At 52.9% G+C, this 27,039-nt stretch overlaps 1 protein-coding gene across 1 annotated transcript; it reads right to left on the reverse strand.

Annotated features, from left to right (window-relative positions):
* Positions 1 to 412: 412 nt before the first annotated feature.
* Positions 413 to 14,068, reverse strand: Tulp1 (TUB like protein 1). Its single transcript, XM_052164040.1, has 15 exons — positions 14,022 to 14,068; positions 13,853 to 13,904; positions 13,435 to 13,519; positions 13,184 to 13,336; positions 12,628 to 12,777; positions 11,068 to 11,163; positions 10,871 to 10,990; positions 10,552 to 10,670; positions 8,292 to 8,297; positions 7,321 to 7,491; positions 7,004 to 7,116; positions 4,914 to 5,025; positions 4,721 to 4,819; positions 2,776 to 2,947; positions 413 to 546 (listed from the first exon to the last, which is right to left on the reverse strand). The coding sequence occupies exons 1-15, from the start codon at positions 14,066 to 14,068 to the stop codon at positions 413 to 415; spliced, it is 1,629 nt and encodes a 542-aa protein (XP_052020000.1).
* Between the last annotated feature and the right edge of the window lie 12,971 nt (positions 14,069 to 27,039).

The raw sequence follows: 27,039 nt of genomic DNA on the forward strand, positions 1-27,039 counted from the left end.
TCCATAGGACAGAAGAAGGGGACCCGGACCCGGGGCGCGTACACACGCAGACACCTGAATCTACACACACAAATCCAGGAATGACCGATGCGTTTACCCAGACGTGACTTTATTGGGGATGTAGGTCCCTGACTCCGCTTCACGGTCGTCCCCTCCCCCGCAGCGCGGGCCTGGAGAGGCCTCGAACATCTGACTCGTGGGCTCATGGACAGGAAGTGACTGGGGAGGAGGGGGAGAGGCAAGTATTTTTGGGCGACCAGATGTTCATCTCCATCCCCTCCTCCTCGGCCCGTGCCAGGCTGGGGGGGTGCACGGAGATCCCCGAGAGGGGCGAGCCCTTCCATGGGATCTGTGGGGGAGGGACCCTGCCACCCCCAACCGAATGCTTTCCCAGCACTGAGGGGCTGTGGGGTCACTCGCAGGCCAGCTTCCCGTCAAAGCTGGAGAGGGCGATGGCGAAGGCCTGCAGGGCGCACAGCGGGTACCGGTAGTCCAGGGTGAAGGCGTCCTCAGCCACGCGGCCGAACTGCAGCACTATGTAGTCGGCTATGAACACAGACCGTGGGGTGACCTTGAACCCCAGCTCAGCAGGCAACCCCTCAACAAAGCGACATCTAGTTCCTTGATGTGGAGTCATAGCCCCCATGCCGCCTCCGGCCACCTCCTAGGTTGTGTCATCCAGTCAGCCCTGCCTGTACAGGGTCTGTCACACCAAGACCGCAGGGCAGGGGCCCTACCTTATCAGCTGCCCGGGGCTACAGTAAACCTATAATCTAGCAGTAGGGGAGGGACCCTGTCAAACTTGCCCAAACCAGAACCCTTCCCTTCCCTCACGACCTTTCAGTTGTCTTTTGCCCTCCTTCCTCTGGCCTGCCCTGGGAGTCTGCAAGCCTAACCTTTGACCCTAGTTCAGACCCTCTCTAACCCCAGGTGTTCCTCTCTTAGCCAGTTGCGCTGGACTCTGGCCTCTCCTGTTCTGATCAGGGTTATCAGTTGCAGTCACCCCCCCCCCTTCTCTGTCTCTTCTTGTAGCCAAGGCTAGCCTTGAACTCCTAATCCTTTTGCTAAAAAACCCTCAGCATGCCGGGCAGTAGTGGTGCCCGCCTTTAATCCTAGCACCTCGGAGGCAGAGGCAGGCTGAGTTCGAGGCCAGCCTGATCAGAGTGAGTTCCAGGACAGCTACACAGAGAAACCCTGTTTCGGAAACAAACAAAAAAGCCCTCCACCCCAGCTCTGGTCTGGTGGCAGACAAAGCTCCTACAGGAACTGGCCTGGAGATCAGGCCCAAGGTAGGGAGACAGGAGGTACTGGCTAAGCCCTCTAACCCAGAACCCTTTGTGTGGTACCCCTGGTGAGACCTCTCGCCCAAGCTTCTGAGAGGAACACTTCTATCTTCACAGGCAGTCTGTGAGAAGAGGCAGAGGGCTGGAGAGAAGGCTCAGCGGTTAGGAGCACTGACTGCTCTTTTGGGGGACTCAGGTTTGGTTCCCAGCACCCATGCAACTGCCAGCAACTCCAGTTCCAGGGGATCTGACACCTCTGTGGACATTGGGCCACACAAAGTGTATGTAACTTATGCAGGTGCGCACGCGTGCACGCGCACGCACGCACACACACACACACACACAAATAATAAATCCTTAAAAAAAACCATACTAGACATTTAGAAATGCGAGGTCCACACTCTGGTCTCTTGGTGCTTGTCGCCAAGCCCAGTGGTCTGAATGTGGTCTGAATGTGTGGTTTTCAGAGCTCAGAGGGAAAGAGCAAGCTAACTCCTGCGGGTTGTCCGTGACCCACACCACACACACACACAGACATGCAAGGGGGCATGTGCTTCCTCCCAAACCAACAGGCTCAGTGGTTAGGAGCACTGACTGCTCCTCCAGAGGTACTGAGTTCAATTCCCAGCACAACCACATGGTGTGCTTACAACCATCTGTAATGGGATCTGATGCCCTCTTCTGGTGTGTCTGAAGACAGCTACAGTGTACTCGCATGCATAAAAATAAATACATGTTTAAAAAAAAGAGGCCGGGCAGTAGTGGTATGTGCCTGTAATCCCAGCACTTGGGAGGAAGAAGTAGGCAGATTTCTGAGTTCAAGGCCAGCCTGGTCTATAGAGTGAGTTCCAGGACAACTATACAGGGAAACCCTGTCCGGAGAAAAAAACAAACAAAAACAAAAAGACAAAACAAACAAAAAAGAGGGAGCTGGAGAGATGGCTCAGTGGTTAAGAGCACTGACTGCTCTTCCAGAGGTCCTGAGTTCAAATCCCAGCAACCACATGGTGGCTCACAACCATCTATAATGAGATCTGATGCCCTCTTCTGGTGTGTCTGAAGACAGCTACAGTGTACTCACATATAATAATAAATAAATACATCTTTTTTTAAAAAAAGAGGATCTTCTAGTTTAGCATAATGGTCATGGCTTGACTCCCTGCTCTGGACAAGCAGAAGACAAACAGAGGGAAGGAGATCTCTGTGAGTTCCAGGCCAGCTTGGTCCTCATAGAGTTTCAGAACAGCCAAGTCAATATCAAGACAATTATCTTGATAAGTTCTGACTCTCTCTTTTCCTCAGTGTGGCCTTGGGCCCCTCCACCTACTCCATCAGAGGGGTTGAACTCAGGGTGGCTTCCAGATTCTAGTGACTTACCCGCCCCCCTTCATCAAGATGCCATTGGGAATGTCCCAAGGGTCCTGGGAGGGATGGAGGGAGAGAAGGGGAGGGTGAGGAGTGGGGAAAGATCTGGTGTCGCTCAGACACTCACGGTCGTCAGCGTGCACAATCTGGAAGTTCTTGACGGAGGCCTGGGTGACCCGGCCCTGGAAGTTGAGGGTGTAGGAGCCGCTGTCTTCGTTCCAGATGGGCGGTTTGTTGTGGAGTTCAATGAGGCTCTCCAGCGTCTTGTTCTGCCAGCGCACTAGCAGCCCGTCGTTGGACTGGGGCACCCCAGGAGAGGTAACAAAGAAAGGGTGGTTAGAAGGGCCGGGGTGTGTGTGTGTGTGTGTGTGTCAGGGTCCTATGTAGCCCAGGCTTTCCCTAAACTCCCTGTGTAGCTGAGGCTAACTTTTTTTTGGTTATATGTGAGTACATCACTGTCTTCAGACACCAGAAGAGGGCGTCAGATCCCATCACAGATGGTTGTGAGCCACCACGTGGTGGCTGGGATTTGAACTCAGGAGCTTAGGAAGGGCAGTCAGCAGCGCTCTTAACCGCTGAGCCACCTCTCCAGCCCCAGCTGAGGGATAACCTTAAACTTCTGATCTTCCTGCCTCTTCCTCCTGAGTGCTGGCGTCACAGGCTTGAACCACGAAGCCTGGGGTTTGTGGTACTGGAACAGAACAGCACCTGTCTCCTCCTGCCTGCCGGGGAAGCGGGTGAGCCCAGCCCGTTGCTCTAACCCACCACCGCGGCACCATTAGGTGTCGGCTCTCACTGACTGAGCTTGAGCCCAGGGAACCTGTAGGGCCCAGCTTCCTGGCCAGCTTGGCCTCCCGGGGCGGCCTGTCCACCCAGGACAGCCTCCAGCAGGGAGGGTGCTTAGAAGCAGACAGAGCTATTACTTTTCACCAGAAAGGAGTCAAGGGACACCAGTCACCTAGTGGCATGGGACAAGCCAGTCATCGGTCTCCGAAATCCCTGAGTGTCATTCCGTGGATCCAAACCCCGCTGTGACTTCTCATTTCTCTCGGAGCAAAGGCCAGTTAACGGGGCACCTTCCACCCCTAGGAATCACCTCAGCCCTTGTGACCTTTAGCCACCAAGGATGGTCACCCTACTGAGCCCTCAACCCACGGTACCTCTGCCTCAGGCTCCTTGCACAGGCTCTCCACTAGGACCGCCATTTCCCTAAACCTTGATCCCAGACACTGATGAGGCCTGAGACGGAAATCCGCATGATGGCGGCCATGTCCCTCAGCCCTCCTCCTCTCCCCCTCCCTTCCCTAATATTTAATATCTCCTCATTTGTCACGAGCGCTGTCCCCAGTCTACACCCCTCTATTGGTACTCCAGTTTCCAGAGGGATCGTATGGCTTCATGGCGGTGCACCCAGTGTGCTGGAGGCAGAGGCAGGCAGAGCTCTGTGAGCCCAAGGCTAGCCTGGTCTACATAGTGAGGCTCAGTCCTGAGGCCCCCAGGGGAAAGAAACCTCAAGCCCTGGGAAAGAGCTTAACTGCGGAGCCACCTTTCGGCTCTATTTCATTGAGGCAGTGTTAGCTCAGGCTGGCCTAAAACTCTCTCATTATATAGCTACAGATGGCCCTTGATTACCGATCCTCCTGTCTCCACCTTCCAAGCTCTGCGAGTGTGCCACCAGGCCCGGCATGAACTCAAGCACAGAGAACCTGAACTCATTCCACAAGTGGCCAGAGGAATCTGTGACAAGTGTCCCCAGGAGAGCCCTTGGCCAAGCCGGATCCCTGGCCCTGACTTTGAGTGGGTGAACAGTTGTGCGTGGGGGGGGGGGGCGCGCCCGCGCGCGCGCATGTGTGCGTGTGTGCGTGTGTGTGTGTGTGTGTGTGTGTGTGTGTGTGTGCGCACGCGTGTGTGTGTGTGTGTGTGTGTGCGCGCGCGTGCGCGCGAGTGCATGTGCATGTGTGTGTGTGCGAGCATGCATGTGTGTGCATGTGTGCATGTGTATATGCGTGTGCGTGTATGCGTGTATGCGTCTGTGTGTGTGTGTGTGTGTGTGTGTAATGGTAAAGGCTCACATTTCGGGGCCGGATAGGGACTCTTTCGTTGTCCGAGTTCATTCCGGGGATGATGACAGTCATACGGCGGGGTCCTCGGAAGCCCAAAACATTGGTTTCCTGAAACAAAGAGAGGGAGATCAGGCCGCATCCCACCTGAGGAAGGCCTGGCATGGCGGGGGTGGGGGGCTGTGGGGGGGCAGTGGCTTCTCACGTAGACCACAGCTGCCAGCTCCTGGCGCAGGCTTCCCACGTCACCACCTCCCCCTCGCTGTGGGTTCTGCCCGCTGTCAAAGACCGTGAAGCGGTTCCCCAGGAGGTTAGACCTGAGGATGGAAAAAGAAGTGGGCTAAGGCGAGGGGGGTACCTCCCACCCCCCACCCCCCACCCCCACCCCCACCCCACAGCCTTCCAGTTCAAGAGCAAGAGAGAGGGTGTGTCAAGTGAGGGAGTCACGTGCCCTGATCCAGGCTTCCCCTAAAGGGAAGGAGGGCTTTTAAGATGGTGATTATTATTTATCACTGTTGTTTTGAGGGGCTGGCTGAGGTGCTCAGTGGCACCCAGCTAAGCGTCTTTGTCTGCCTCAGGCCCTGAATTCAATCCCCAGCAGCAGGAAAAGCGGTGCCAGATGTGGCAGAAACAGCTGCCTTTGGCAGAGGGAGGCAGAAGATCAGGAATCCAAGGTCAGTGCCCAGCGTGTAGTGAGGTACAAACCAGCCTGGGCTACATGAGATCTGTCAAAAAAAAAAAAAAAAAAGTAAGCCTGGCAAGGTGGTAGTGTTGAACACAAGCCTGAGGACCCGGGTTCAATCCCTGGGATCCACACAAAGGTGGAGAGAGCTGACCCCACACAGTCGTCCTCTGGCCTCCGCAGGAACATCCCAGCATGCCTGCACCTGCACACGCCACACCCAGCCTAATAAGATAAAACAAATCATTCAAATGTCAGCTCCATCTGGGTGGCCCTAGGAGACAGGAAAGCCTCAGGTGTCCTACTTGGCATTGATTATTCTTTAAGTTGACCTATTGAGTGTATGTGTGTGTGTGTGTATCTGTATGTGTGTCTGTGTGTGTGTCTACGTGTGTCTGTGTGTGTCTGTGTGTGTCTGTGTGTATATCTGTATCTGTATGTGTGTCTCTGTGTGTGTGTATGTATATCTGTATGTGTGTCTGTGTGTGTGTCTATGTGTGTGTGTGTTCATCCACACAGCAGAAGTCAGTGGACAACTCTGAGGACTCAGTTCTCTTCCTCTGTCATGTGGGTCCCTGGGACTGAAGTCCTGTCATCAGGTTTGGTGGCAAGCCCCTCACCCCCTTTGCCATCGTGCTGGCCCTCAGGTTTCCCACCTGCAAATCAGAACAGCAACAGACCCCATCTGGTTTGGTTCGTAAGAACATACAATATTTGGCTACTATTTGGAAAGGGTTTAGAGGTTGAGAAAGTGTCTGAGGCTCCGGGAGGCCCCTACATGCCTTTTGTTAAATATGGAAGCAAGTCCTCAGAGTAGCTGGGCGGCCGTATGGGAAGTCACCCTGGTGACACATGAGTCCTCCCTTTGTTGTCCATCCACTAAGTATTGCTTTTGCTTGTTTACTGGATAGACCAGGCTGACCTTGAACTCATCACTCTGCCTGCCTCTGTCTGCAGTGCTGGGATTCAGGGTGTGAGGCAGGCTCTCAGGAGTTCCCGATAAGCTTGAGTTTACGGTAGAGCCACGGATGGCCTTGAACTGTGGACCCCCTGTCTCTGCCTCCCAAGTGCTGGTTTACAGACATGTTCCTTGACACCTGATTTATGTGGTACTGGGTCTAAACGCAGTTCAGCAAATATTCCAAAAAACAATCCAATCTCTCTCTCTTTCCCCCCACCCTCTCCCTCTCTGACAGGGTCTAATGTAGCCCAGGCTGACCTCAAGTTCCTTATACAGCCAAGGATGACCTTGAACTCCTGATACTTCCCAGCAGCTGGGATTGTAGGCGCACACTGCCACGCCCTGTAGTATAACCTCCCTAGAGAAGATTCTATGTGGTGTTAGCTCTCGGGGACTAGGACCACAGGCCTGGCTTTGCCTGCATGCAGCTAGAGTCCTTCTCTATGAGAGCCTTGGTCATGTCCCTATCCCCTAGGGGAGGTGTTGGCATGCTACCAACACCCCCCCCTCAAAAAAACAACATCTAGACAAGGTTCCCAAGAGATCTATGCATGTCAGAGTGTGAAACGTCCTAGGCTGGGAGATGTCTCTAGAGCACCCCACGTGGTGGGGGCACTCTGCCAGCCCTATAGGGACAGGAGCGCCCCTGCACCTCAGCTTCCCGATGAAATTCTCCCCTCCCCTGGACAGGTTGGTGGGGTCGCTGGAGATGAGATAGTTGGCCGTCTTACTCCGCTTGCGTTTCCTGCCGGCCAGGAGGAACACCTGAAGAGAAGGGGACAGAGGGGTGACAGTGAGGCAGATGTAACTGGGGGACCTGAGAGGCCATAGACACCCAAACCCTAGACACCCCCAACCCTAGACACCACCCCCAGCCTTAGACACTGCCCCCAGCTCTAGACAGACATTCCATCTCAGCGCTAGGCACCGCCCCCAGCCCTAGACACGCCCCGCCCCCTTTCTCCGGACCTTCTTCTCCGAGTCCAGGTGCAGGAAGTAGGATGGGTACATGCCGCGGTCCATGCCCTTCTTGTCCCGGGTCAACCGGCAGCGGACTGCCCGGCCCTGGGGTGCTGGCTGCAGCACAAACTCCCGGGGTTCACCCACTTCCACAGGGGGAGATGGGGCTCTCTCCTCCTTCTGCGTGGGCAGATGGTGCATGAGCCAGGGCACCCCACTCCAAAGGTCCCGTCTTTGCACCCGAGGCAGGACAGGCCACCACTTACCACTTTCTGGAGGAAGAAAAGAACTAGGTCTAGCAACCAGGCCTGGGAGCTGAGGCGCCTGGTTCCGCCACAGCCCCAGCAGACCAGCCCCATGATAGAAGGCTCTGGAATTCTGCGATGTATAATATGCATTATGTTATAACTGTTTAGCTTGAGTACAAACAGTCCCAGGTTGAGCCCAGGTTCTACCACCAAAGGTCTGTCGGCTGGATACAACGTTCTTGTTTTCATTTTCATTTAGAGTCTCATGTAGCCCAGGCTAGCCTCAAACTCTTGATGCTCCTCCCTTTGCCTCCCAAGTGCTGGGATAACACAGCCTACCACGACCGGCCCCATTGTGCTGGGGATGGTTTTTTGTCTTTTGTTTTTGTTTTTGTAATATATGAGAGTGTTTTGTCCACATGTCTGTCTGTGCACCACATGTGTGCCTGGTGCCCTTGGAAGGCAGAAGAGGGGACAGGAATCCCTGGAACTGCAGTTATGTGTTGTGAGTGACCACTTGGGTGCCGGGAACTGAACCCAGGTCCTCTGCCAGAGCAGCCAGTACTCTAACCACTGGGCCATCTCTCCAGCCCCTATTTAGTTTATTTGAGATAGGGTTTCACTATAAGGGCCTCAAAGTCTGTAGCCCAGGCTAGCCTCACTGAAATCCTCCTTAGCTTCCCAGCACTTGGAGTAGAAGTTTGTACCACCATGCCTAGCTCTCTAAACAACAACTTTCTTCATTCCCCTTAACCCAAGGTGGAGGTGGGGTGGGTAGCCGTCCCTATTGTATAGGAACTGGGGTTGTGCCGTGCACACAGGATCAATCTATATGCAGCAGAAGAGAGGTCTCTAATCAATGACATAACTACTGTAGAAACTGTCCGTCCGTCCGTTCCTTGCCTGAGTCCTCACAGTTCTGTGACACTGTGCCTAGATTTATGATCCTCAGAAACTAAGCAGGAGAAAGCTCGTCCCCCGAGGACTCTGAAGCGTGGGGGGCTGTTTGTTACTCGGCAAGATGTAGCTGTAGCTGATTCATGAACCTGTCCGCTCCCTTTACTCTTGGAGAATTTCCTAGTAACGCCGCTGGTTACAGAGGAGGCCGGGTGAGCCCTGGTGCCCTTTCACCCCCTGCCCTGTTTGTCACAGGAGGGGAACTGGGACTCAAGTCCCTCAGGGGACTGATGGACCGATCAGGCTGAGGCTTTGGCACCCGAGGCTTCGGGAGTTATCTAGGATAACAGCCCTTTGCTGAGGGCGGCCACGGTGTGAGTGTGAGGTAGAGCAGAGCCTGGGGCCCATTGCCAAGGGGCAAATGGCCATCTTGAGTGGACTCCAGCCTGTTCCAGAAGAAACTTGGGAAACACCAGATTATGTGTGGAATGTGGGCTGGGAAGACTTACTCAAACATTTCTAACACCTGTGAATTTCAAAAGCCTGCTGCTCCAAGGGCTGCCTCCACCTGGGGTAAAGTCCTGTGACCAGCAGCCACGGGGATGTATGGTAATGGAAAACCATCCCTGAAGACCTGACTCTGTTCCACAAACTATGAACCCGGCAAGCTCGGACTGGGGCTGGCTCTGAGTTGCTTTCTTGGTTTTTTGTTTTGTTTTGTTTTTTTGTTTTGTTTTCCCAAGACAGGGTTTCTCTGTGTAGCCCTGGCTGTCCTGGAACTCACTCTGTAGACCAGGCTGGCCTTGAACTCAGAAATCTGCCTGCCTCTGCCTCCCAAGTGCTGAGATTAAAGGCCTGTGCCACCACTGCCCCGCATGTTGCTTTCTGGTTAGAGGCCGACAGTCTCGGCCAGGCCAGGCCTCTGGGTTAACTGCGGACTCAAGCGCCTGTACTTTCGTTGTCCCTCAAAGCACTTAGCACCATGTCTGGACCGTGAAAGACTGTCCAACTGGGATAGACTCTGTACTCCGGGGAATATTCTGGAGCCTTTAGCAGCTGCAGATTAAGTGACTATTTTATTTAAAGATGTATCTCTCTGTGTGTGACTGTCCTGCCCAAGCGCATGGCTGTGTGGCTCGTGTGTGCCTGGCGCCTTTAGAATTACTTCAGTAGAGGGCATGAGGGCCGCTGGGACTGGAGTTCCCAAGGTTGTGAAGAGCCCTGTGGGTGGTGCTGGGAATCAAATCTGGTTCCTTTGTAAGTGCAACCAATGCTTTTAACCCCTGAGCCATCTCCAGCCCTGTGGGTATGCATGTATGTACGTATGTATGTATGTATGCATGTATGTGGCTTGGTTGGTTGGTTTTGAGACAGGGTTTCTCTGTGTAGCTATGGCTATCCTAGAACTCACTCTGTAGACCAGGCTGGCCTAGCACTCACAGAGATTCACTGGCTCTGCCTTTGAGTGTTGGGATTAAAGGGTACACCAGCCCTGCCAGGCTTTCTTGTTTGCTCTTCCTTCTCTCTCTCTCTCTCTCTCTCTCTCTCTCTCCCTCCCTCCCTCCCTCCTTCCCTCCCCCCTCCTTCCTTTTCTTCTTGGCTTGCCTCAACCTCAGGGTGTAGTTGTGGTTAGCTCTGAACACCGGATCCTGCTGTCTGCACATCCCATGGGCTAGGTCTGTGTGCACACGGAACCAACCAGGACTGGGAGGCGACAGCTACGGGGCCCTGAGGGTGACCTCAGACTAGCACAGTGGCACATTTTAAAACTGGTCCAGCTAGCCACCCTTCAGCCCCTCCAAGGGGTGTTCCCAGCGGTGTGTAAGGTGTGCCTCGAGGAAGCCCGGAATCCTAAGACTCACACCTGTAATCCTAGTATCAGAGTTCCGGGGTAGCCTGGGCTACTTTGCAAGGCCTTATCTGTGCCCCTCCCCCCTCCAAAAAACCCCGCCCTGCTGCCGCCTGCTCAGCCTCTCTAGTCCAGGTGCCCTCTAAGCGGGAGCTCTAAGATGGTTGTATTGCAGAGAGGAGGCTGGACAGCCGACGCCCGTGGGTTCCCTGTCTCCTCCGTCCCCCGCGCCCCTCGGGTCACAACCTGTTTGCCTTTCCCCTTCGCTCTGCCCTTCTGCTTGCTGTTCTTGATTGCGGGTGCATCCTCCTCCTCCTCTTCTTCCTCTTCGTCCTTCTTCTCCTCCTCTGAGCCTTTAGGGGGGCCTGAGCATGGAGGGGGAAAGGCTGTAGACCCCTCACCCCAGCTGGCCAGGTTTTTCCAATACCCATAATCCTCTTTTGTCAGAGCCTGGCGGATCAGGGGTATCGAGGAGCCTGCCGCGTGTGGTCTAGCTCACCCACACCGTCACGGGGCGCTGCACACACACAGGGTCCGCGGCCCCAGCACCCTTGAGCCACCCCACCTTTCTTCTTCACGCCCTTCTCAGCTGCTCCGCCTTCCGCAACCAGGAACATGGCAGCTGGAATCTTCTTCCTCACGGCCGCGGGACTCCCCGCGGGGTCCTTGTCAGTCTCCCCAGACCCTGCAGAGAGGAGACGAGGGGTCACCCTTGCGCCACACCCAGTGTCCCTCCCGCCCCCTCCCCGTGTCCCGTTTTACCTTTTTTCTTTGCCTTTCTCAGCTTGGTTCCCTCCCCTGCCTCCTTCTTCTTGGTTCCGGGCGGTTTCCGAGGGGCACCAGGGCTTCCTGCGTCCCCTAGGAATGGAGGATTTGCGGGGAGGGGGGGTGTCAGGCAAGGAAGGAACCTTTTGGGGCCACCCCTTCTAATCCCCTTAGCCAGCTTCAAGTCCCTAGGGCATCAAAAACCAGACGAGGGTCTGCGGGTCTTGTGTTAACTTTTTGTCTAAGTCTGAAAAATGATCTGGATAGGAACCAGCTTAAGAGGCAGGGACAGGGACGGAATGAATGGAGGAACAACTCTAGGCCTTTGCTGGAGCCTCCTTCAGGGTCTCCTGAGGGACCCTTCCCAGCCCCCCAGCCTCTGCCCCTCCACAGAGACCCGGTTCCAGCATCACACACATTTCTAATCCGACCTTCCTGGGCAGGCGCCCAGGCCTGGCACCATCAGTTTCTTTGTTCTTTTCTTTTCTTCTCTTCTCTTTCTTTCTTTCTTTCTTTTCTTTTTTTTCCCCTGAGACAGGGTTTCTCTGTGTAGCCCTGGCTGTCCTGGAACTCACTCTGTAGACTAAGCTGGCCTCGAACTCAGAAATCCACCTGCCTCTGCTTCCCAAGTGCTGGGATTAAAGGCGTGTACCACCACTGCCCAGCTGCCATCAGAGTCTTTAGACATAGATTTCTTTTTACTTTTATCTACTTTATAAAAATTATGGGCTGGAGAGCTGGCTCAGTGGTTAAGAGCACTGACTGCTCTTCCGAAGGTCCTGAGTTCAAATTCCAGCAACCACATGGTGGCTCACAGCCATCCATAACGAGATCTGACACCCTCTTCTGGTGTGTTTGAAAACAGCTACAGTGTACTTACATATAATAATAAATAAATCTTTGGGCTAGAGCGGGTTCACCAGAGTGACCAGCAGTCCTAAATTCAATTCCCAGCAAACACATGAAGGCTCACAACCATCTGTATAGCTACAGTGTACTCGTATACATAAAATAAATAAATAAATAAATCTTAAAATAAATAAATAACACTAGCCAGGAAGTGGTAGCGCGAGCCTTTACATATACATACATACAGAGTACATATACATGCATATATATACATACAGAGTACATATACATATATACATACAGAGTACATATACATATATACATAGAGTACATATACATACATACATACAGAGTACATATACATACATACATACATACAGAGTACATATACATACATATACACATAGAGTACATATACATACATACATACAGAGTACATATACATACACATATACATATATGTGTGTGTGTGTGTGTGTGTGTGTGTGTGTGTGTGTGTGTGTGTATCCAGAGTCCTCCTGCGTGGCGCGGTGCTTCTGTGGTTTGCAGCAGCCCTGAGAACTGATCTCCTTAGGGACCGCCGGTGTGTGGAGAGGGGGGAGGTGTAGCCTCCTCACAAAGTCGGAGGTGATGGGGTCTTGCCCCCCCCCCCAGAGCACTCTCTGCCTGTTCATGGCTCCTGGGCTCCTGGGTGCTCCCTGCACTCACCTCTTGCGCCCAGAGCCTTGGCTTTCTTCTCTCTCTCCTTGGGTGCTTTCTTGGGGGGCAGAGAGCTTTTCTCTTTTTTCCCCTCTTTCTTCTCCTCTTCATCATCATCATCATCATCGTCGTCATCATCATCATCCTCCGAATCCTCCTCTGTGGAAAGAAATTCTCCGATAAAACAGGCTCTAGAGGTTTAGGCCCTGCAGGGTGCTACGGGGCTCCCAGCATCTTCCTGCAGCTGGCTGTGGCGGGAGGCACCCTGCTCAGACTCCCTGTTGCCCTCCTGACCTGTCTGTCTTCTGTCTACCTGTGTATCCCAATCTGCCTTCCCACCGGTCCCACTTGCCCTTGTGCGGCTTCTGACACATCTGAGGTACTTATGACTACTAGCTGTTGTTCAAGGGTGGACGCCTGCTGCCTCAGTTTCCCTATATTGCAGCGGGGCGGGGGAAGCAGGTTTCCTCCGCCCCCCCCCCGCGGGCTGGGTGCTGGGGGGGTGGTACCTGCTTCCCTGGTCCAGCTGGCACCGTCTGTCCGTCCCTTCCTCCCAGTCACTCACCGCCTCCCGCGTCTGGGGCGCGGGCAACCAGGAAGGTTTCTCGGGGGTCCCGCTTCTTGGCCTCGGGGTCCCGAAGAAACTTGGCGTAGACTGTCTGCGCAGGGTGCGGCTCAGCGGGGTCTGCGGGCGGCTCCCCAGGCTTCCTGCGCCCAGCTGGGGCCAGACCTCGGGCTCAGTAGGGCCCTGGCCTGGAGGTCCCCACTTCAGCCTCCTGCACCCGCACCTTCCCACGCGCGCCCCCCAAGACTCACCCCCAGCTTTGCGGCCAGGTTTGGATTCCGGGGACTCGGGGGTCTCGGGTTTCTTTTTCCTCAACTTCTGTCCCTGGGCGGGTCGCTGTGGAATAGGGGTCATGGGGAGAGGAGGGGACTCTAGGGCTCCCATCCCCCTTTAATCTCTCGGAGCCACCAGAAATAGCCTCGGATTATCCCAAGGGGTGTTGTAGCCCCTGCTCCGGGTGGATGTCCTATCCGTGCATGGTGGTCACATCCAAGACCCAAAGCCCCCCGAAGTCCTTCTGCGTACCCCACATCCTAAGCCCCCTTTCTTCTTCTAAACTCTTCAAGCTAAGAGGTGCAGGGTTCTGGCGCCTTCCAGGGCAGACCACCTTCCTGTGCACCCCAGAACATCTTCGCACCACCTTTCCAATCCCCAAACTGGGTGACACACCTGTTTGGGGCGCAGCGGGGGCTCGGGGCTCAGCCACTCCTCTTCAGGGCCGCTGAGGGGACAAAGGAACCAGGCTGTCTCCCCTCTTACGGTTCACTCTCCCCCTCCCCACTGCGGCCCAGAACCTAGGGCTTGGGGTTCAGGTGGGGCGCGGGGTGGAGGCTCCCACCTGTCTGAGGCCCACACTTCCCGAAGGGTCTCCTCCTGCAGTGGCATGGCGCGTCTGTGTCTGTGTGCCTGTCTGTCGCGGCTACCGCCCCTCTCTCTCTGGTGACTCGCAGCTCCCAGCCTCCCTTCCTCCCCAGCTAATCTCCGCTCAGCTTCTCCCCACCTTCCGGGGCCCAGAGGCCACCAGGGCGCACCTCTGAGGACGCAATGTTCCAGCCCCACGGACTCAGCCTTTGAAGGGAAGATCGGAGCCCAGCAATCCAGACACCACTTCCACCTCGCTCGCATTTCCCTGAGATGTCAGTGGTGCCGGCACTGGAGAGCAAAAGGCCAGACGGGCTCCAGACTGTCATGCCCTCCCTCTTTCCCCAGACAGGGCCTTCCTTTGTAGGCTAGCCTGGGACTCGAGAGTGCGAGAATTGTCAGCATGGCACACCGTACTCTGCCTGGGATATGCTCATTTCAAATGTTTACATTTATTTATTGCATGTGGGTGGGACATGCCACGGTTCAAGTGTGACGAGGTCTTGAAGACAAATCTCCTTCCAGTGTGTGGCAGTGTATGCCCTTTGTGAGCCGTTTTCCCAGCTTCCCTGGCCCACCTAGAACTTGCTATATAGAAGACCAGGCTAGCCTTGAATTAATTCCCAGAGATCTGCCTGCCTCTGCCTTCCTAGTGTAGGATTACAGGCTTTCCTTGAGAAACACACTTTTAAAGGTTTGGAGCCTTGGTGTGTGTGGGGGTGGGGTGGGGGGGCAGTAGAGATGGCTCAGTGGTTAGGAGCACTGACTGCTCTTACGAAGGTCCTGAGTTCAATTCCCAGCAACCACATGGTGACTCACAACCATCTGTAATAGGATCTGACTCCCTCTTCTGGAGTGCTGGAGTGTCTGACCACAGCAACAGTATACTCATACACATTAATATAAATAAATATTTTTTTTTGGTGTTTTTTTTTTTTTTCCGAGACAGGGTTTCTCTGTGTAGCCCTGGCTGTCCTAGAACTCACTCTGTAGACCAGGCTGGCCTTGAACTCAGAAACCTGCCTGCCTCTGCCTCCCAAGTGCTGGGATTAAAGGCATGCGTCACCACCGCCAGTCAAAATAAATAAATCTTTTAAAAAAAGTATTGGTGTGAGAGATGTAACATGAGTGGTTGGGTTAAGAGGTCTCCAAAGCAGATCAGGAAGGGAGTCAGGAAGACACAGCCCAGCCTGGTGTGTTGGAAGGTGTGGGTCACTGAAGGCAGCCCTGAGCCTGTCACCTATAAGACCTGCAGAACCACATGGAGTTGGTACCCTGGCGGAGGAGAGGTGCCTACAGCTGACGCTCTCTCTCCTTGGGTGCCCTTCTTCAGGGCCCCCTGCCCCGCCCTGCCCCGCCCCACTGCACACATATCTTGACCAGGGTTTGATTTCACAGAGCATTTCTTATTTTACCTGGGGCTCACAGGAGTCAAGGAACAGCTGGGCCAGAGACGGTCACCACTTTACAGGTGGGGAAACTGAGTCAGGAGGACACAAAGTAACTTGCTGTGTTTGGTGTCAGCCAGATCCTGACCTTTCTCTTGTGTTTTTATTTTCATTATTATTTTGGTTTCTTTTTTTAGACAGGACATCATGTAGCACAGGCTATCCTGTTTCACTATGTAACTGAACTCCTGATCCTCCTTCTTCTGTCTTCCAAGTATGGGGATGACAGGTGTGTGCCATTGTGCATTTATTTACTTATTTATTTAGACTCTGGTCTTACTGACTAGCCTGGAGCTCATTGTGTAGACCAGGCTGACCTTGAGCCTACAGAAATCTACCTCCCTCTGCCTCCTGAGTGCTGGGATTTAAGGTGTGTGCTAGCACCTGCCAGACTATTTTGAATTATGTAATATGTTTGTGTGTCTCTGTGTGCTGTGTGTACATGAACGGGGATCCAAAGGCTGTGGATCCTAGAGCTGGAGTGGCAGAGGCGTGGGAGCTGCCCAGTGTGGGGGCTGGGAACAGAGCTTGTGTCCCTAAGGAAGGAACTTTTGCCTTAACCACTAAGCTATCACTCCAGGCCACATTTTAAAGATTTCTTAGATTTCTTGATATATTTACTCATATATATATATAGTACACTGTCGCTATCCTCAGACACACCAGAAGAGGGCGTCAGATCCCATTACAGATGGTTGTGAGCCACCGTGTGGGTGCTGGGAATTGAACTCAGGACCTCTGCAAGAGCAACCGCTGAACCGTCTCTCCAGCCCCTCAAAAAATATCTTAATAAAAATAAATTTTAAAAAACAAAGCAAAACCCAAGGGCTCAGTAGGTAAGAGAAGCAGCAGCTGGGCTTGAAGACCTATATTAGCTCTCCAGAGCTCACATAATGGGCAGCCGAGACCACCTCCTGCAAGCTGCCCTCTGACCTCGATGGGTGTGTGTCTCAGGGCACTCAATACACACACACACACACACACACACACACATGCACGCACGAACGTACACAACAAACATAACTTTAAAAATAAAAATGGGGCTGGAGAGATGACACAATGGTTAAGAGCACTGACTGCTCTTCCAATGGTCCTGAGTTCAAATCCCAGCAACTGCATGGTGGCTCACAACCATCTGTAATGGGATCTGATGCCCTCTTCTGGTGGGTCTGACAGCTACGGTGTACTCCTATACATCAAATAAATAAATTATTTTTTTAAAAAAACCTAATAAATAAAAATAAAAATAATTTGAGTCATCTTGAGTAGAAAGATTATTGAGTAGAATGAGTATTCGAATTCCCTCTGCTTGACAACAACATTTTAACTCCCTACTGTCAGTTCTGGCAGGGACCGTCCCCAGGGGACTCTGTGAAAAGCAGACCTCTGAGGGTTAATGGCTTGGGGTGTGGGAAGGGGACTCCGGTGGGTCAGAGGTGACCTTAGAATTCTGAGTGGCCAGCACAAGACAGGATGAGAGTCAGGTCCGGGACAGAGATAAGCCCGGGGAGCTTTGATCTGCTGGCCTCCTGGACTGCAGGACAGACAGGCTTGGGCTCTATAATTACACCTTGTTTTGAACGCAAGGGGACATTTCTCAACCAGATCCCTGCCTGGCCTTAGTCACCAGACTCAATTCCACATACATTTAGCTGCTTTCTAAAATCAGCTTTCAGAAGACAGAGATTGCCTGGTCCCGCAAGTCCACCCTCGGCACCCGTTCCTTGCCGTGACTGTGACTCTTAAGTCCCTTGCCTAAAGCTACGGAGCTCGCTCTGCGTGAATCCAGACAAGACGCCTACTACGGGCCTGGTATGTATTTATTTTTACAATATCATTTTAGAAGACAATATTCGTTTTTGCTGCGTGGATGTTTTACCCTGGGGCCGGGCGGGGAGTTGGGGAGAGGTCCTGCCAGCCACCTGGAACTAGAAGTTACAGATGGTGGTGAGCTGCCAAATGGATGCTGGGAACCGAACCCAGTCTCCTGCAGGGGAAGCGAGTGCTCTTAACTGCAGAGCCACCTCCACGCATACTAAGCTCCCTCCTGGTATTTTCTTGTTAAACTTTAGTGCCCGGCTTCAAACACCAGCCGGCACGTGCCCTTCCCCCTCTGCGGCTAACTGCACCTGACGCGGGAGAATTCTAGCAACTGATGCTCTGTGAAGCGCCTGCCTGCTATGCTCCCGGTACCCTCTGTCCGGCAGATCCCTTTTCCTCTGTCACGGATCAGGGAACGGGGTGGGGGGTGGGGGTGACCATCACGGAGGACCGACCTGGAAACTGCACTTAGCCTCAGGCTCCCTGGCTCCCCCTAGCGGCGAAGAGGCGCGGGATCCGGGAGGGACCGCGGAAAAAGCTTCAGCCAGGAACACAGGGCATGTGTGTCCTACAACACACACCCCAGCCTGGTGGTCACCGACAACTGCCTCCCTCCTTGCTGCAGCTTCTCCATCTATGAAGTTCGTTCCCTCGCTGGAAGGGTTCCTTCCTCCTGGTGGGCTTTTAAACCTCCAGGAGCAGCATCAGGGAGAGGAGCACTGCACTAATCGGTGCAAACAAATACAACAAACCCTGAGAGCCTGGAGCACCTGCGACAGTGCTCCCTACAGAGGCATCTTTGCAGCGCTTGTGGGATTGCCTAGGCGACCTGCTGCTCACAGGACTTAGGTCATTATCACACCCCATCTTTCCCTACAAGGCAGGAGGGGGCCAGGTCCAGCCCCACTGCGGCCCACAGCTGCCCCAGCCAGCTGCAGGGATCACTGAGAAACTGAAGAACTCTGATAGAGGGACCCGTGCCCGTGTTAGGCCCGGGCAGTGAGCGTGAGCCTCTGGCAAAATAGGCTGTCTAAGGCTTCCCTTGCCAGTGGTTTGTGTGTCTGTAATTCCAGGATTTAGCAGAAGAATTGGGGGGTGGGGGTTAGGGAGATCCTTGGCTACACAAGAGTTTGAGACCAACCTGGGCTACCTGGGACCTTGACTCTGAAAAATCATTCAAGACCAAGTTTGTATCTTCACATGGTGCCAGGCAAAGACAGGGACTCCTCCTGCACCTACAAGACCTGTGACCTCAGGCCTTGTCTTTGTTCAGTGTGGACTTGAGTCTGTGATCTGAACTAGGCCAAGTAATTTACAAGATTTTGTTTTTACTTTTTACTTGAAAAGAGTTTTAACCTGTGGCGCAAGCCTTTAATCACAGCACTCAGGAGGCAGAGGCAGGCAGATCTCTGAGTTTGAGGCCAGCCTGGTCTACATAGTGAGTTCTAGGACACCCAAGGTTATATACTGAGACTCTGTTTTAACCCTCCACCCCCACCCCTGTCTTCCCAACAAAAAAACCATGGAACATCTTAGCCAAAGATCCCTTTGGGTCATTTTAAGTGTGAACCAGGTTGGGCTGGGTTATCAAAGATCCAGTCTTCAGAAGAAATCCAAGACGAGCCCCCAAATGACATCATTTAGGTGTCTTGGTTGGTTTCCCTTTTTTCTAGCAGTTAAAGATTATTTTGAGATTGGGTCTCTCTCTGTGTAGCCTTAACTGTACTGGAACTAGCCCTGTAGACCAGGCTGGCCTCAAACACTCTCTCTCTCTCTCTCTCTCTCTCTCTCTCTCTCACACACACACACACACACACACACACACACACACACACACACACACACACACACACACACACACACACACACACACACACACACACACACAGCAGGATAGTTGACTGGGCTAGAGCCACTGTATTTCAAGTCCTAAGCAGGCCTTGAACATCGGTCAGACAGACAATCAGCAGGCAGCCTGCTGCTAAGAGACAAAAGCCCAAGCTAGGAAGGGAAGAAAGATACCTGCCAGCCATCTTGGAAATTCACCACCTCTACTACCGTGCCTCTCCCCATCTGCCTCCCAGAGAGTCTGTTTAGCTCCCAGTCTGTCATCACGTCTCCTGTTTCTATCCTCTGAGAACCACCAGAGTCACATTATCATGTGCGATGTTCTCTTGAGGAGTCCATCAACTTGAGCCATGTCTTCCTCCCCAAGCTGTCCCTGAGATATTGTTCCCATTGGGGGCCTCAGAGGTCCTGAGTGAAGACCACAGAGTCTGCGGAAGGCCAGGAGGACTCTCCTGGGGGTGGGTGGGGGTAGTGGCTCTTCCTGGTTGTCAACTTGACTATATCCGGAATAACCTACAATCCAGAACTGGAAAGCTCACCTGTGATTCTGATCTGGAGGCTGGGAGATTCAAGTTTCTGACCTGGATCTCAGCATGGAGATCTTGAGGCATAATAGCTATGAATCCTAGATTAAGAGAGGGAGATCTCTGAGTTCAAGGTCATCTGGGACAAAGCAAGTCCCTGATCCAGGCGTGGTGGCACACACCTCTAATCTGGGCCACACCTTCTGCTGGAGACCTACATAAGGACACTGGAAGAAGGAAGATTTTTTTCTTCTTCACCCGCTTGCCTCCAGACTGAGAAACTGCTAGATCCTTGGACTTCCAGCCACAGCTGCTGGTGACCATCCTTGGGAGTTGGACTACAGACTGTATGTCACCAACAAATCCCCTTACTATAGAGAGACTGCCCGTACATTCTGTGACTCTAGAGAACCTGACTAATCCAGTGGGAGACAGAACCCAATGAGACCCTCCACAGGCAGCTGACGGCTTACCGTGAAGGGTGCATAGTCTGTGAAGCCATGTTACTCTGACTGGGCCTGCAGGCATCATGTGTCTGCCCTGCGCAGTGCCCTCTGGGACAGCCCCATCCCCATGGAGAATCAATCCTAACAGAAAAAAAAAGTGGGGCTGGAGAGATGGCTCAGTGGTTAAGAGCACTAACTGCTCTTTCGAAGGTCCTGAGTTCAAATCCCAGCAATCACATGATGGCTCACAACCATCTGTAATGAGATCTGATGCCCTCTTCTTGTGTCTGAAGACAGCTACAGTGTACTCACATATAATAATAAACAAATCTTAAAAAAAAAAGCAACAACAAAAACCCAAAACAATTATTTTCGTAATTTTGCTACTGTTGTGGATTGTAAATATCTGTGCTTCCCGATGGTTTTAGGTGACCCTCGTGAAAAGTTCTTCCATCACAAGGGTCGCGACCGCAGGTGTTGAGAACTATTGAACCTAATAGGTTTGTGGGACTGGTAACCAGCTGGTTTCCGCCATGACCAGGGACAGCGATGGCCCAGATGAGGGTGCACTGACTCAACCTCACCACCAGGTGGCGGAAGAGCCCACCCACCGGGTGCTCAAGAGGCAGGTGAGGGACTTCCGGCTCCTCCTCCTCTTCCTCCTTGAACCCTTCTTTTCCCTCCTCCTTCCCCTCCTACCCTCAATCCTTCCTTTCTTGTAATTCATCTTTTGGGAGTGAAAACACCTAAACATTGTTAGTCACTGGTCAAAGGAGGTGACCCTGGCATTTTGTGGGACTCCTAACCCCTGAGGTCACAAAAGGGTTGAGAGGCCTTTGGGTAGAATGGCCCTGAACCCGCTGGGTGAGAAAAGGCACACCAAGTTCTTTAAAAAAATCCACATTCCTGGAACTGGGTCAGTCACTGGTTCTTGATCTCTCTGAATCATGGGGTCCCTGGTTTTTGTTGTTGTTTTGTTTTATTTTTGTTTTTTCGAGACAGGGTTTCTCTGTGTAGCCCTAACTGTCCTGGAACTTACTCTGTAGACCAGGCTGGCCTTGAACTCAGAAATCCACCTGCCTCTGCCTCCCAGAGTGCTGGGATTACAGGCGTGCGCCACCACCGCCCAGCCCGGGGTCCCTGTTTTTAACCAGAAAAGAAATGTGACCTACCCAAGGTCCTGAGGCAGAGGCAGCCCTGAGGTTGTGAGAGGCGGCTGCACATGCACGGTCAGGGGTCGGGGGTCCTTGTCTGTCGGGAGGAAGGGATAGATACAGCCTGGTGCGCATGGGAGGGAGAGGGGGTCTCCACGCGCACCTGTGTGCAGGGCCCGCATCCGCATTCATCTACTCTCCTGCTCTCACCCCTCTCTCTCTGAACACGGTCACTGATTGGCTAGTGACTGGCCCACGAACTTGGGATCCTATCTCAGCCTCTCTGTGTTAGTCAGGGTTTCCTAGAGGAACCAACGGAGGGTGTGTGTGCGCATGTGTGTGCACTGAATATAAGTGTAGGTGAGAATATAAGTGTAGGTGAGTGTGTGCATGTCTGTAAGTGTAAGTGTATATGTGTGTCTTGTGTTTATGTGTAGGTATGAGAGTACGTGCGCGCGCGCGCGCGCACGCGCACACACACACACACACACACACACACACACTTTAAAAGCCAGCTCAAACCAGTAACAACGGCAGGAGCACACCTGAGAGCTGGGAACCTGGTGGTTACTTGGTACACTGGGTGGAGCCTCCGATGCCTCAGCCTGGCACAGGATGCCAGGAGGATCTTGGAGAACTGCTGGTCCCTGGGCTATGACGAAAGTGGGGCAGGCTGGCTGTGTGCCAATCGCAGGCAAATTAGCTCTGGGCAAGCGGAGGCCACTCGCTCAGGGGCTAGGCCCTCTTCTCCGCGCCCCCCCCCCCCCCCAGTGCTCCAGAAGGTGCCGCCCACAGGCAGGGTGGGTCTAGATCCATCAAGGCAATCTGGTCACCGCCTCAGGTGGGGCTCCCTACCCAGGTCATTCTAACCTGACATTAAAACCAACATTAAACCAGGCAGTAGTGGCGCATGCCTTTAATCCCTTTAATCCCAGCACTTGGGAGGCAGAGGCAGGCAGATTTATGAGTTCGAGGCCAGTCTGATCTACAGAGTGAGTTCCAGGACAGCCAGGGCTACACAGAGAAACCCTGTCTCGGAAAAAAAAAAACAAAAACAAACAAACAACCAAACAAAAAAAACATTAAGCTTCCCTCTGCTGGGCTTACAGAAGCAAGCAGCAATGCCCAGCTTCTAGGTAGCTGCTAGGATCCGAACTCAGGTCCTCATGCGTGAACAGCAAGCCCTCTTACCCAGTGACTCAGCCCCAAGCCCTGAACTGGCTTTAATGGCCGGGGGCTGCTGAATTGGCTCGCTGAGTCAGATGCCATGGAGCCCGGGCTGTTGGCGCGGCCTCCTCAGGCTTCCGATTGAAGTCTTGGCACGTGGCTCTCACACCTCCACCACCCGATGGCACAGTCGCGCCCTGGTCCTGTCACCACTCGAAACCACCCCACCCCTGAAATCACCACCCACCCTCCATCCTCCTGAGTGGCACCTCTTCCCAGCCACCTTGCGCAGCCCGCAGCCACACCTCCTCTCTGACCTGCTTCAGACATCCTGCCCAGTGGCGCTTCCTGCCCAAGCAGCTCCACCTGACTCCAGACGAGGACACACAGGTGTTGACTCACTGGGACTCAGTTCTTGGTCAGATAAGGAGGGACTCTGACAGAGCAGGAAGTTCTTGAGGACCCTTCCCCAGGCTCTGGAGAAGGGGACATAGCCCCTGCTCTGGGGCCTGCTGGGAGCGTATGGCTCACTGGCTGGAGGGGTGGTTCTCAGGGGGGACCATTTTGAGGAGATGGGATCCTGGGAACCGGCGTGTCTGGCAGGAAGTCTGCCGACTCCGACTCCGTCTCTTTCTCCCACCAGATGACATCTGTAAGCTGGGCACGGGGTGCTTTGAGGGTTGTTCTTTCTTCCACCCCTTAAGCCCCCTAACACTAGATAAGAGAAGAGAATGATGGGAAAGGTGGTGATTTTATCGATTATTGTTAGACACTTCCTGCTGATTAGAGACACCAAGTTCTTTGGGGCAAGTTTGATCTTCATTGTCAGGATATCTAATTTCTTCTCATTGTTTCTTCTTTGCCCACAACGACTTAGTAAACCTTGACCAACAGCAACCAGCCAACGGCTCATTCTCGGGCCCTGGCTTTTATCTACCCTCTGAAGAGTCCCCAGGATTCCAAAGGTTACACGTTCGCGGGAACTGTCCGCAGCTGGCAGAATCACGCCCCTGCTGTAGGGCACGAGGCAAATCATAGTCTGCTGCTGTGGACAGTCAGACGGACAGTCAGACGGACAGTCAGACGCAGTCCCAATACCCCTATACCTGAGACTAAAAGACATGTTCTTCTAATATTTCTGTGTTTTTAAAGAAATCCAAATTCTCACTACAGACATCCACCAGGAGCCCCCCCCACCCCCACCAAAATCTAAACTGACAGGCTGCTTCCTATAAAACTGAGCCAGAGAAAACCCGTTTCTTTACCAAGTTACCCAGCTTTGGACAATTTGTCATACCAATAAAAAGAGACAAATACGGCTAGAGAGATGGTTCAGCAGTTAAGAGCACTGCCTGCTCTTCCAGAAGTCCTGAGTTCAATTCCCAGCAACCACATGGTGGCTCACAACCATCTGTGATGGGATCTGATGCCCTCTTCTGGTGTCTGAAGACAGCTACAGTGGACTCGCATATATAAAATAAATAAATCTTTAATAATAAAATAGACAAATACACAACTACTCCTAAAAAAACAAAACAAAAACAAACAAACAAACAAAAACCCTTGACTTTTCAGCTAGGAGAATCAGGATTTGAGATTCATGCGTCGGCTGCCTTCCGTCACGGGAGCAGACTTGAGCATGGTGTGGCGGACTCTATCGGAATCACGATTGTATTTACTCACTCAGTTGTGTGTGTATCCCTCGAGGGTCTGTGCACTGTGTACACACGCATTGTTCTCAGGGTTTAAACTCGGGACTTCAGGCTTAGCGGCAAGCTCCTTTATCTGCCCGAGCCTTCTCACTGGCCCGAGACTTTTTCTTAAACTCTTGTGAAGTGGAGCATCTGAGCGAAGGCCACAGGGAAACCAACCACGAGTCCACACGGGCATCAAGCCAGCTCCCGAGGAGCCTCTTGTCACATTGCAAGACTCTCTTCTCCCCTTCAAAGGGACCCGGCCACCTCACCTCCACCTGCTCCCTCAAACACGGGGTCCTAACTGTCTGTCTTGGATAACTGGACTAGTGGAGTTGTGTGTTAGCCTTTGTTTCCTCTCCGTGTTTGGGACGGGGTCCCCTGTAGCTCAGGCTGGTGTCAGACTCTATCTAAGGAAGACCTTGACCTCTGAGCCCACAGTCTGGAGTTTACACGTGTGTAGCACCATGTCCAGTTTTATGGAGTGCGGGTGATCACGAACGCTGGGAGAGAGCTCACCAGCCGAGACAAATCCCCAGTCCATCTTCCGTGTAAGCTTTTTAGTTTGAATTTTAAGAGTTGTTTATTAGTTGTTCTTGGTTTGTGTATGTGTGTGCCTGCATAAGTTTCTGTGTTCCCTGTGTGTGCAGGTGCCCACAGAGGTTAGAGGGTGTCAGATCCCCTGGAACTGGAGCTGCAGGCAGCTGTGAGCCACCTGGTGAGGGTGCTGAGGACTGAACCCCTGTTCTCCTGCCCGCTGAGAGTCTCCCCAACCCTCATAGGTTAACAAAGGCACACTCGCTGGGCTTTTCATTGAAGCTTGAGTTTGAGGCTAGCCTAGGCTTAAAAGTAAGACCCTGTCTTAAAAAAAAGGGGGGGGGGGAGGTGGAGAGGGTTGTTGAGTGAAGTTCAGAAGGCACAGGCTGGAGAGGGCCTGAGCACGGGCAGGAAAGCTGACCAGTTTTGCTTCTGCTGTTCCAGCTATAGGCCCCGCCTCCACTGCCCAGCCTTTTCCCACAATGGGGGCTGGGCTGAGGCTCAGCGGGTAAAACACCTGCTGTACGGGCAGGAGAACCTGAGTTCGCATCTCTGAGACTCACGTAAAAGTTGAGCCTGGTGGTCTGTGTAACATTAAGGAGGGAGGGCAGAGACAGGCAGATCCTCCCTCATGCGGGCTGGCCAGCCTCCCCAAGGGGTTAGCTCTGGGGGGCAAGCAGTTGAGGACACCTGGCGTCGACCCCTGCGCTCTGCATCTACAGACCCACAAACTCCAACACGACCTTTCCCACCAACATCCACACAGATGATCAAATTAAAGGCCCGGTGTGACAGCACACACTTTTATTTAATCTCAGCATTTGGGAGAAGACGCAGGTGGATCTCTGTGAGTTCAAAATCAGGCCAGCCTGGTCTACATAGTTCCAGGACAGCTACATGAGAGAAAGAAAAAAAATATTTAAGAAACAAAGATAGCGGGTGTGATGGTCAACATCTATGATCCCAGTACCCGAGGCAGGAGGATTTCAAGTTCTAGGTCAATTTGATTGCACTGTTATTCTGCCTTAAAATAACAATACATCGGCCGGGTGGTGGGGCACACGCCTGTAATCCCAGCACTTGGGAGGCAGAGGCAGGCGGGTTTCTGAGTTCGAGGCCAGCCTGGTCTACAGAGTGAGTTCCAGGACAGCCAGGGCTACACAGAGAAACCCTGTCTCGAAAAAACCAAATCCAAAAAACCAAAAAAAAAAAAAAAAAAAAAAAAACCAAAAACCAATACACCATGAAACCTCAAGTGTGCTGATGAGAAGGAAACGGAAGGAAATGAAAATCTCCTGGAATTGCCTGAGAAATCATCCTGTGGCTTCTGAGGCCTCCCACTTCTTGGCCTTTCGAGGAGGAACACTTGCGAGTCAGTCAGATTTCTTTCATTCTTTTCTTTTTCTTTTTTAAGATTTTATTTATTTCATGTATCTGAATTCACTGTAGCTGTCTTCAGACACACCAGAAGAGGGCGTCGGATCCCATTACAGATGATTGTGAGCCACCACGTGGTTGCTGGGATTTGAACTCAGTCTGTCGGTTAGATTCCTGACCACGTTACCATGTGACACAGACATCTTTAACTGTTGCCTTGGGGGGTGGAGAGCTGGCTCAGCAGTTAAGCCGCTTCTCCGGAGGGCCTGAGTTCCCCTCCGGGTACCCACAGGGCGCCTCTCAAGAATCTGTAATTCCTGGGGATCTGACGCCCCCTACTGGCCTCTGTGAGTACTTCAGGTACGTACATGTCACGTAGACATCCAAGCAGACAATCACTCGGTCACATAAAATAAGTTAAAAAAAAACTTAAAAAAATTAATAAACTTGTTATGTTAACTCATATAGAGCTTTATATCCTCATGTTCTGTGTAGCCCTGGCTGTCCTGGAACTCACTCTGTAGACCAGGCTGGCCTCAACTCAGAGATCCACCTGTCTCTGCCTCCCAAGTGCTGGGATTCAAGGCCTGCGCCACCACTGCCCGGCTTCAGCCTACTTTCTTACACGGACCTGGACCATCTGCCCCGGGGCTGCACGGCCGGAAGTGATCTGAGCCTTCCTCTATCAATCATGAATCAGGAAAATGGCGCACAGACTTGTCCACGGACCAAGCTGAGGGAACTGTTTCCTCGCATCCCAGGGGACTCAAGGTGTGTCAGGCTGACAACCAAACCTAGCCACACAAGGTCCTAGGTCGCTTGTAGGGGCTGGCCTGGCGCTGCTATACATTCAACGGCTAAACACGGCATCCCAGGATGAGCAGATCCTCAGGTATACCAGGTTTTCTTTTGCAAACCCTGCCCCGACCGCACCCCAAGTTGTCTCTGTTTGGCCAATAAAGATGCCTACAGCCTATAG

Source organism: Apodemus sylvaticus, chromosome 19 (genome assembly GCF_947179515.1).
Source record: "Apodemus sylvaticus chromosome 19, mApoSyl1.1, whole genome shotgun sequence".
Lineage (NCBI taxonomy): Eukaryota > Metazoa > Chordata > Mammalia > Rodentia > Muridae > Apodemus > Apodemus sylvaticus.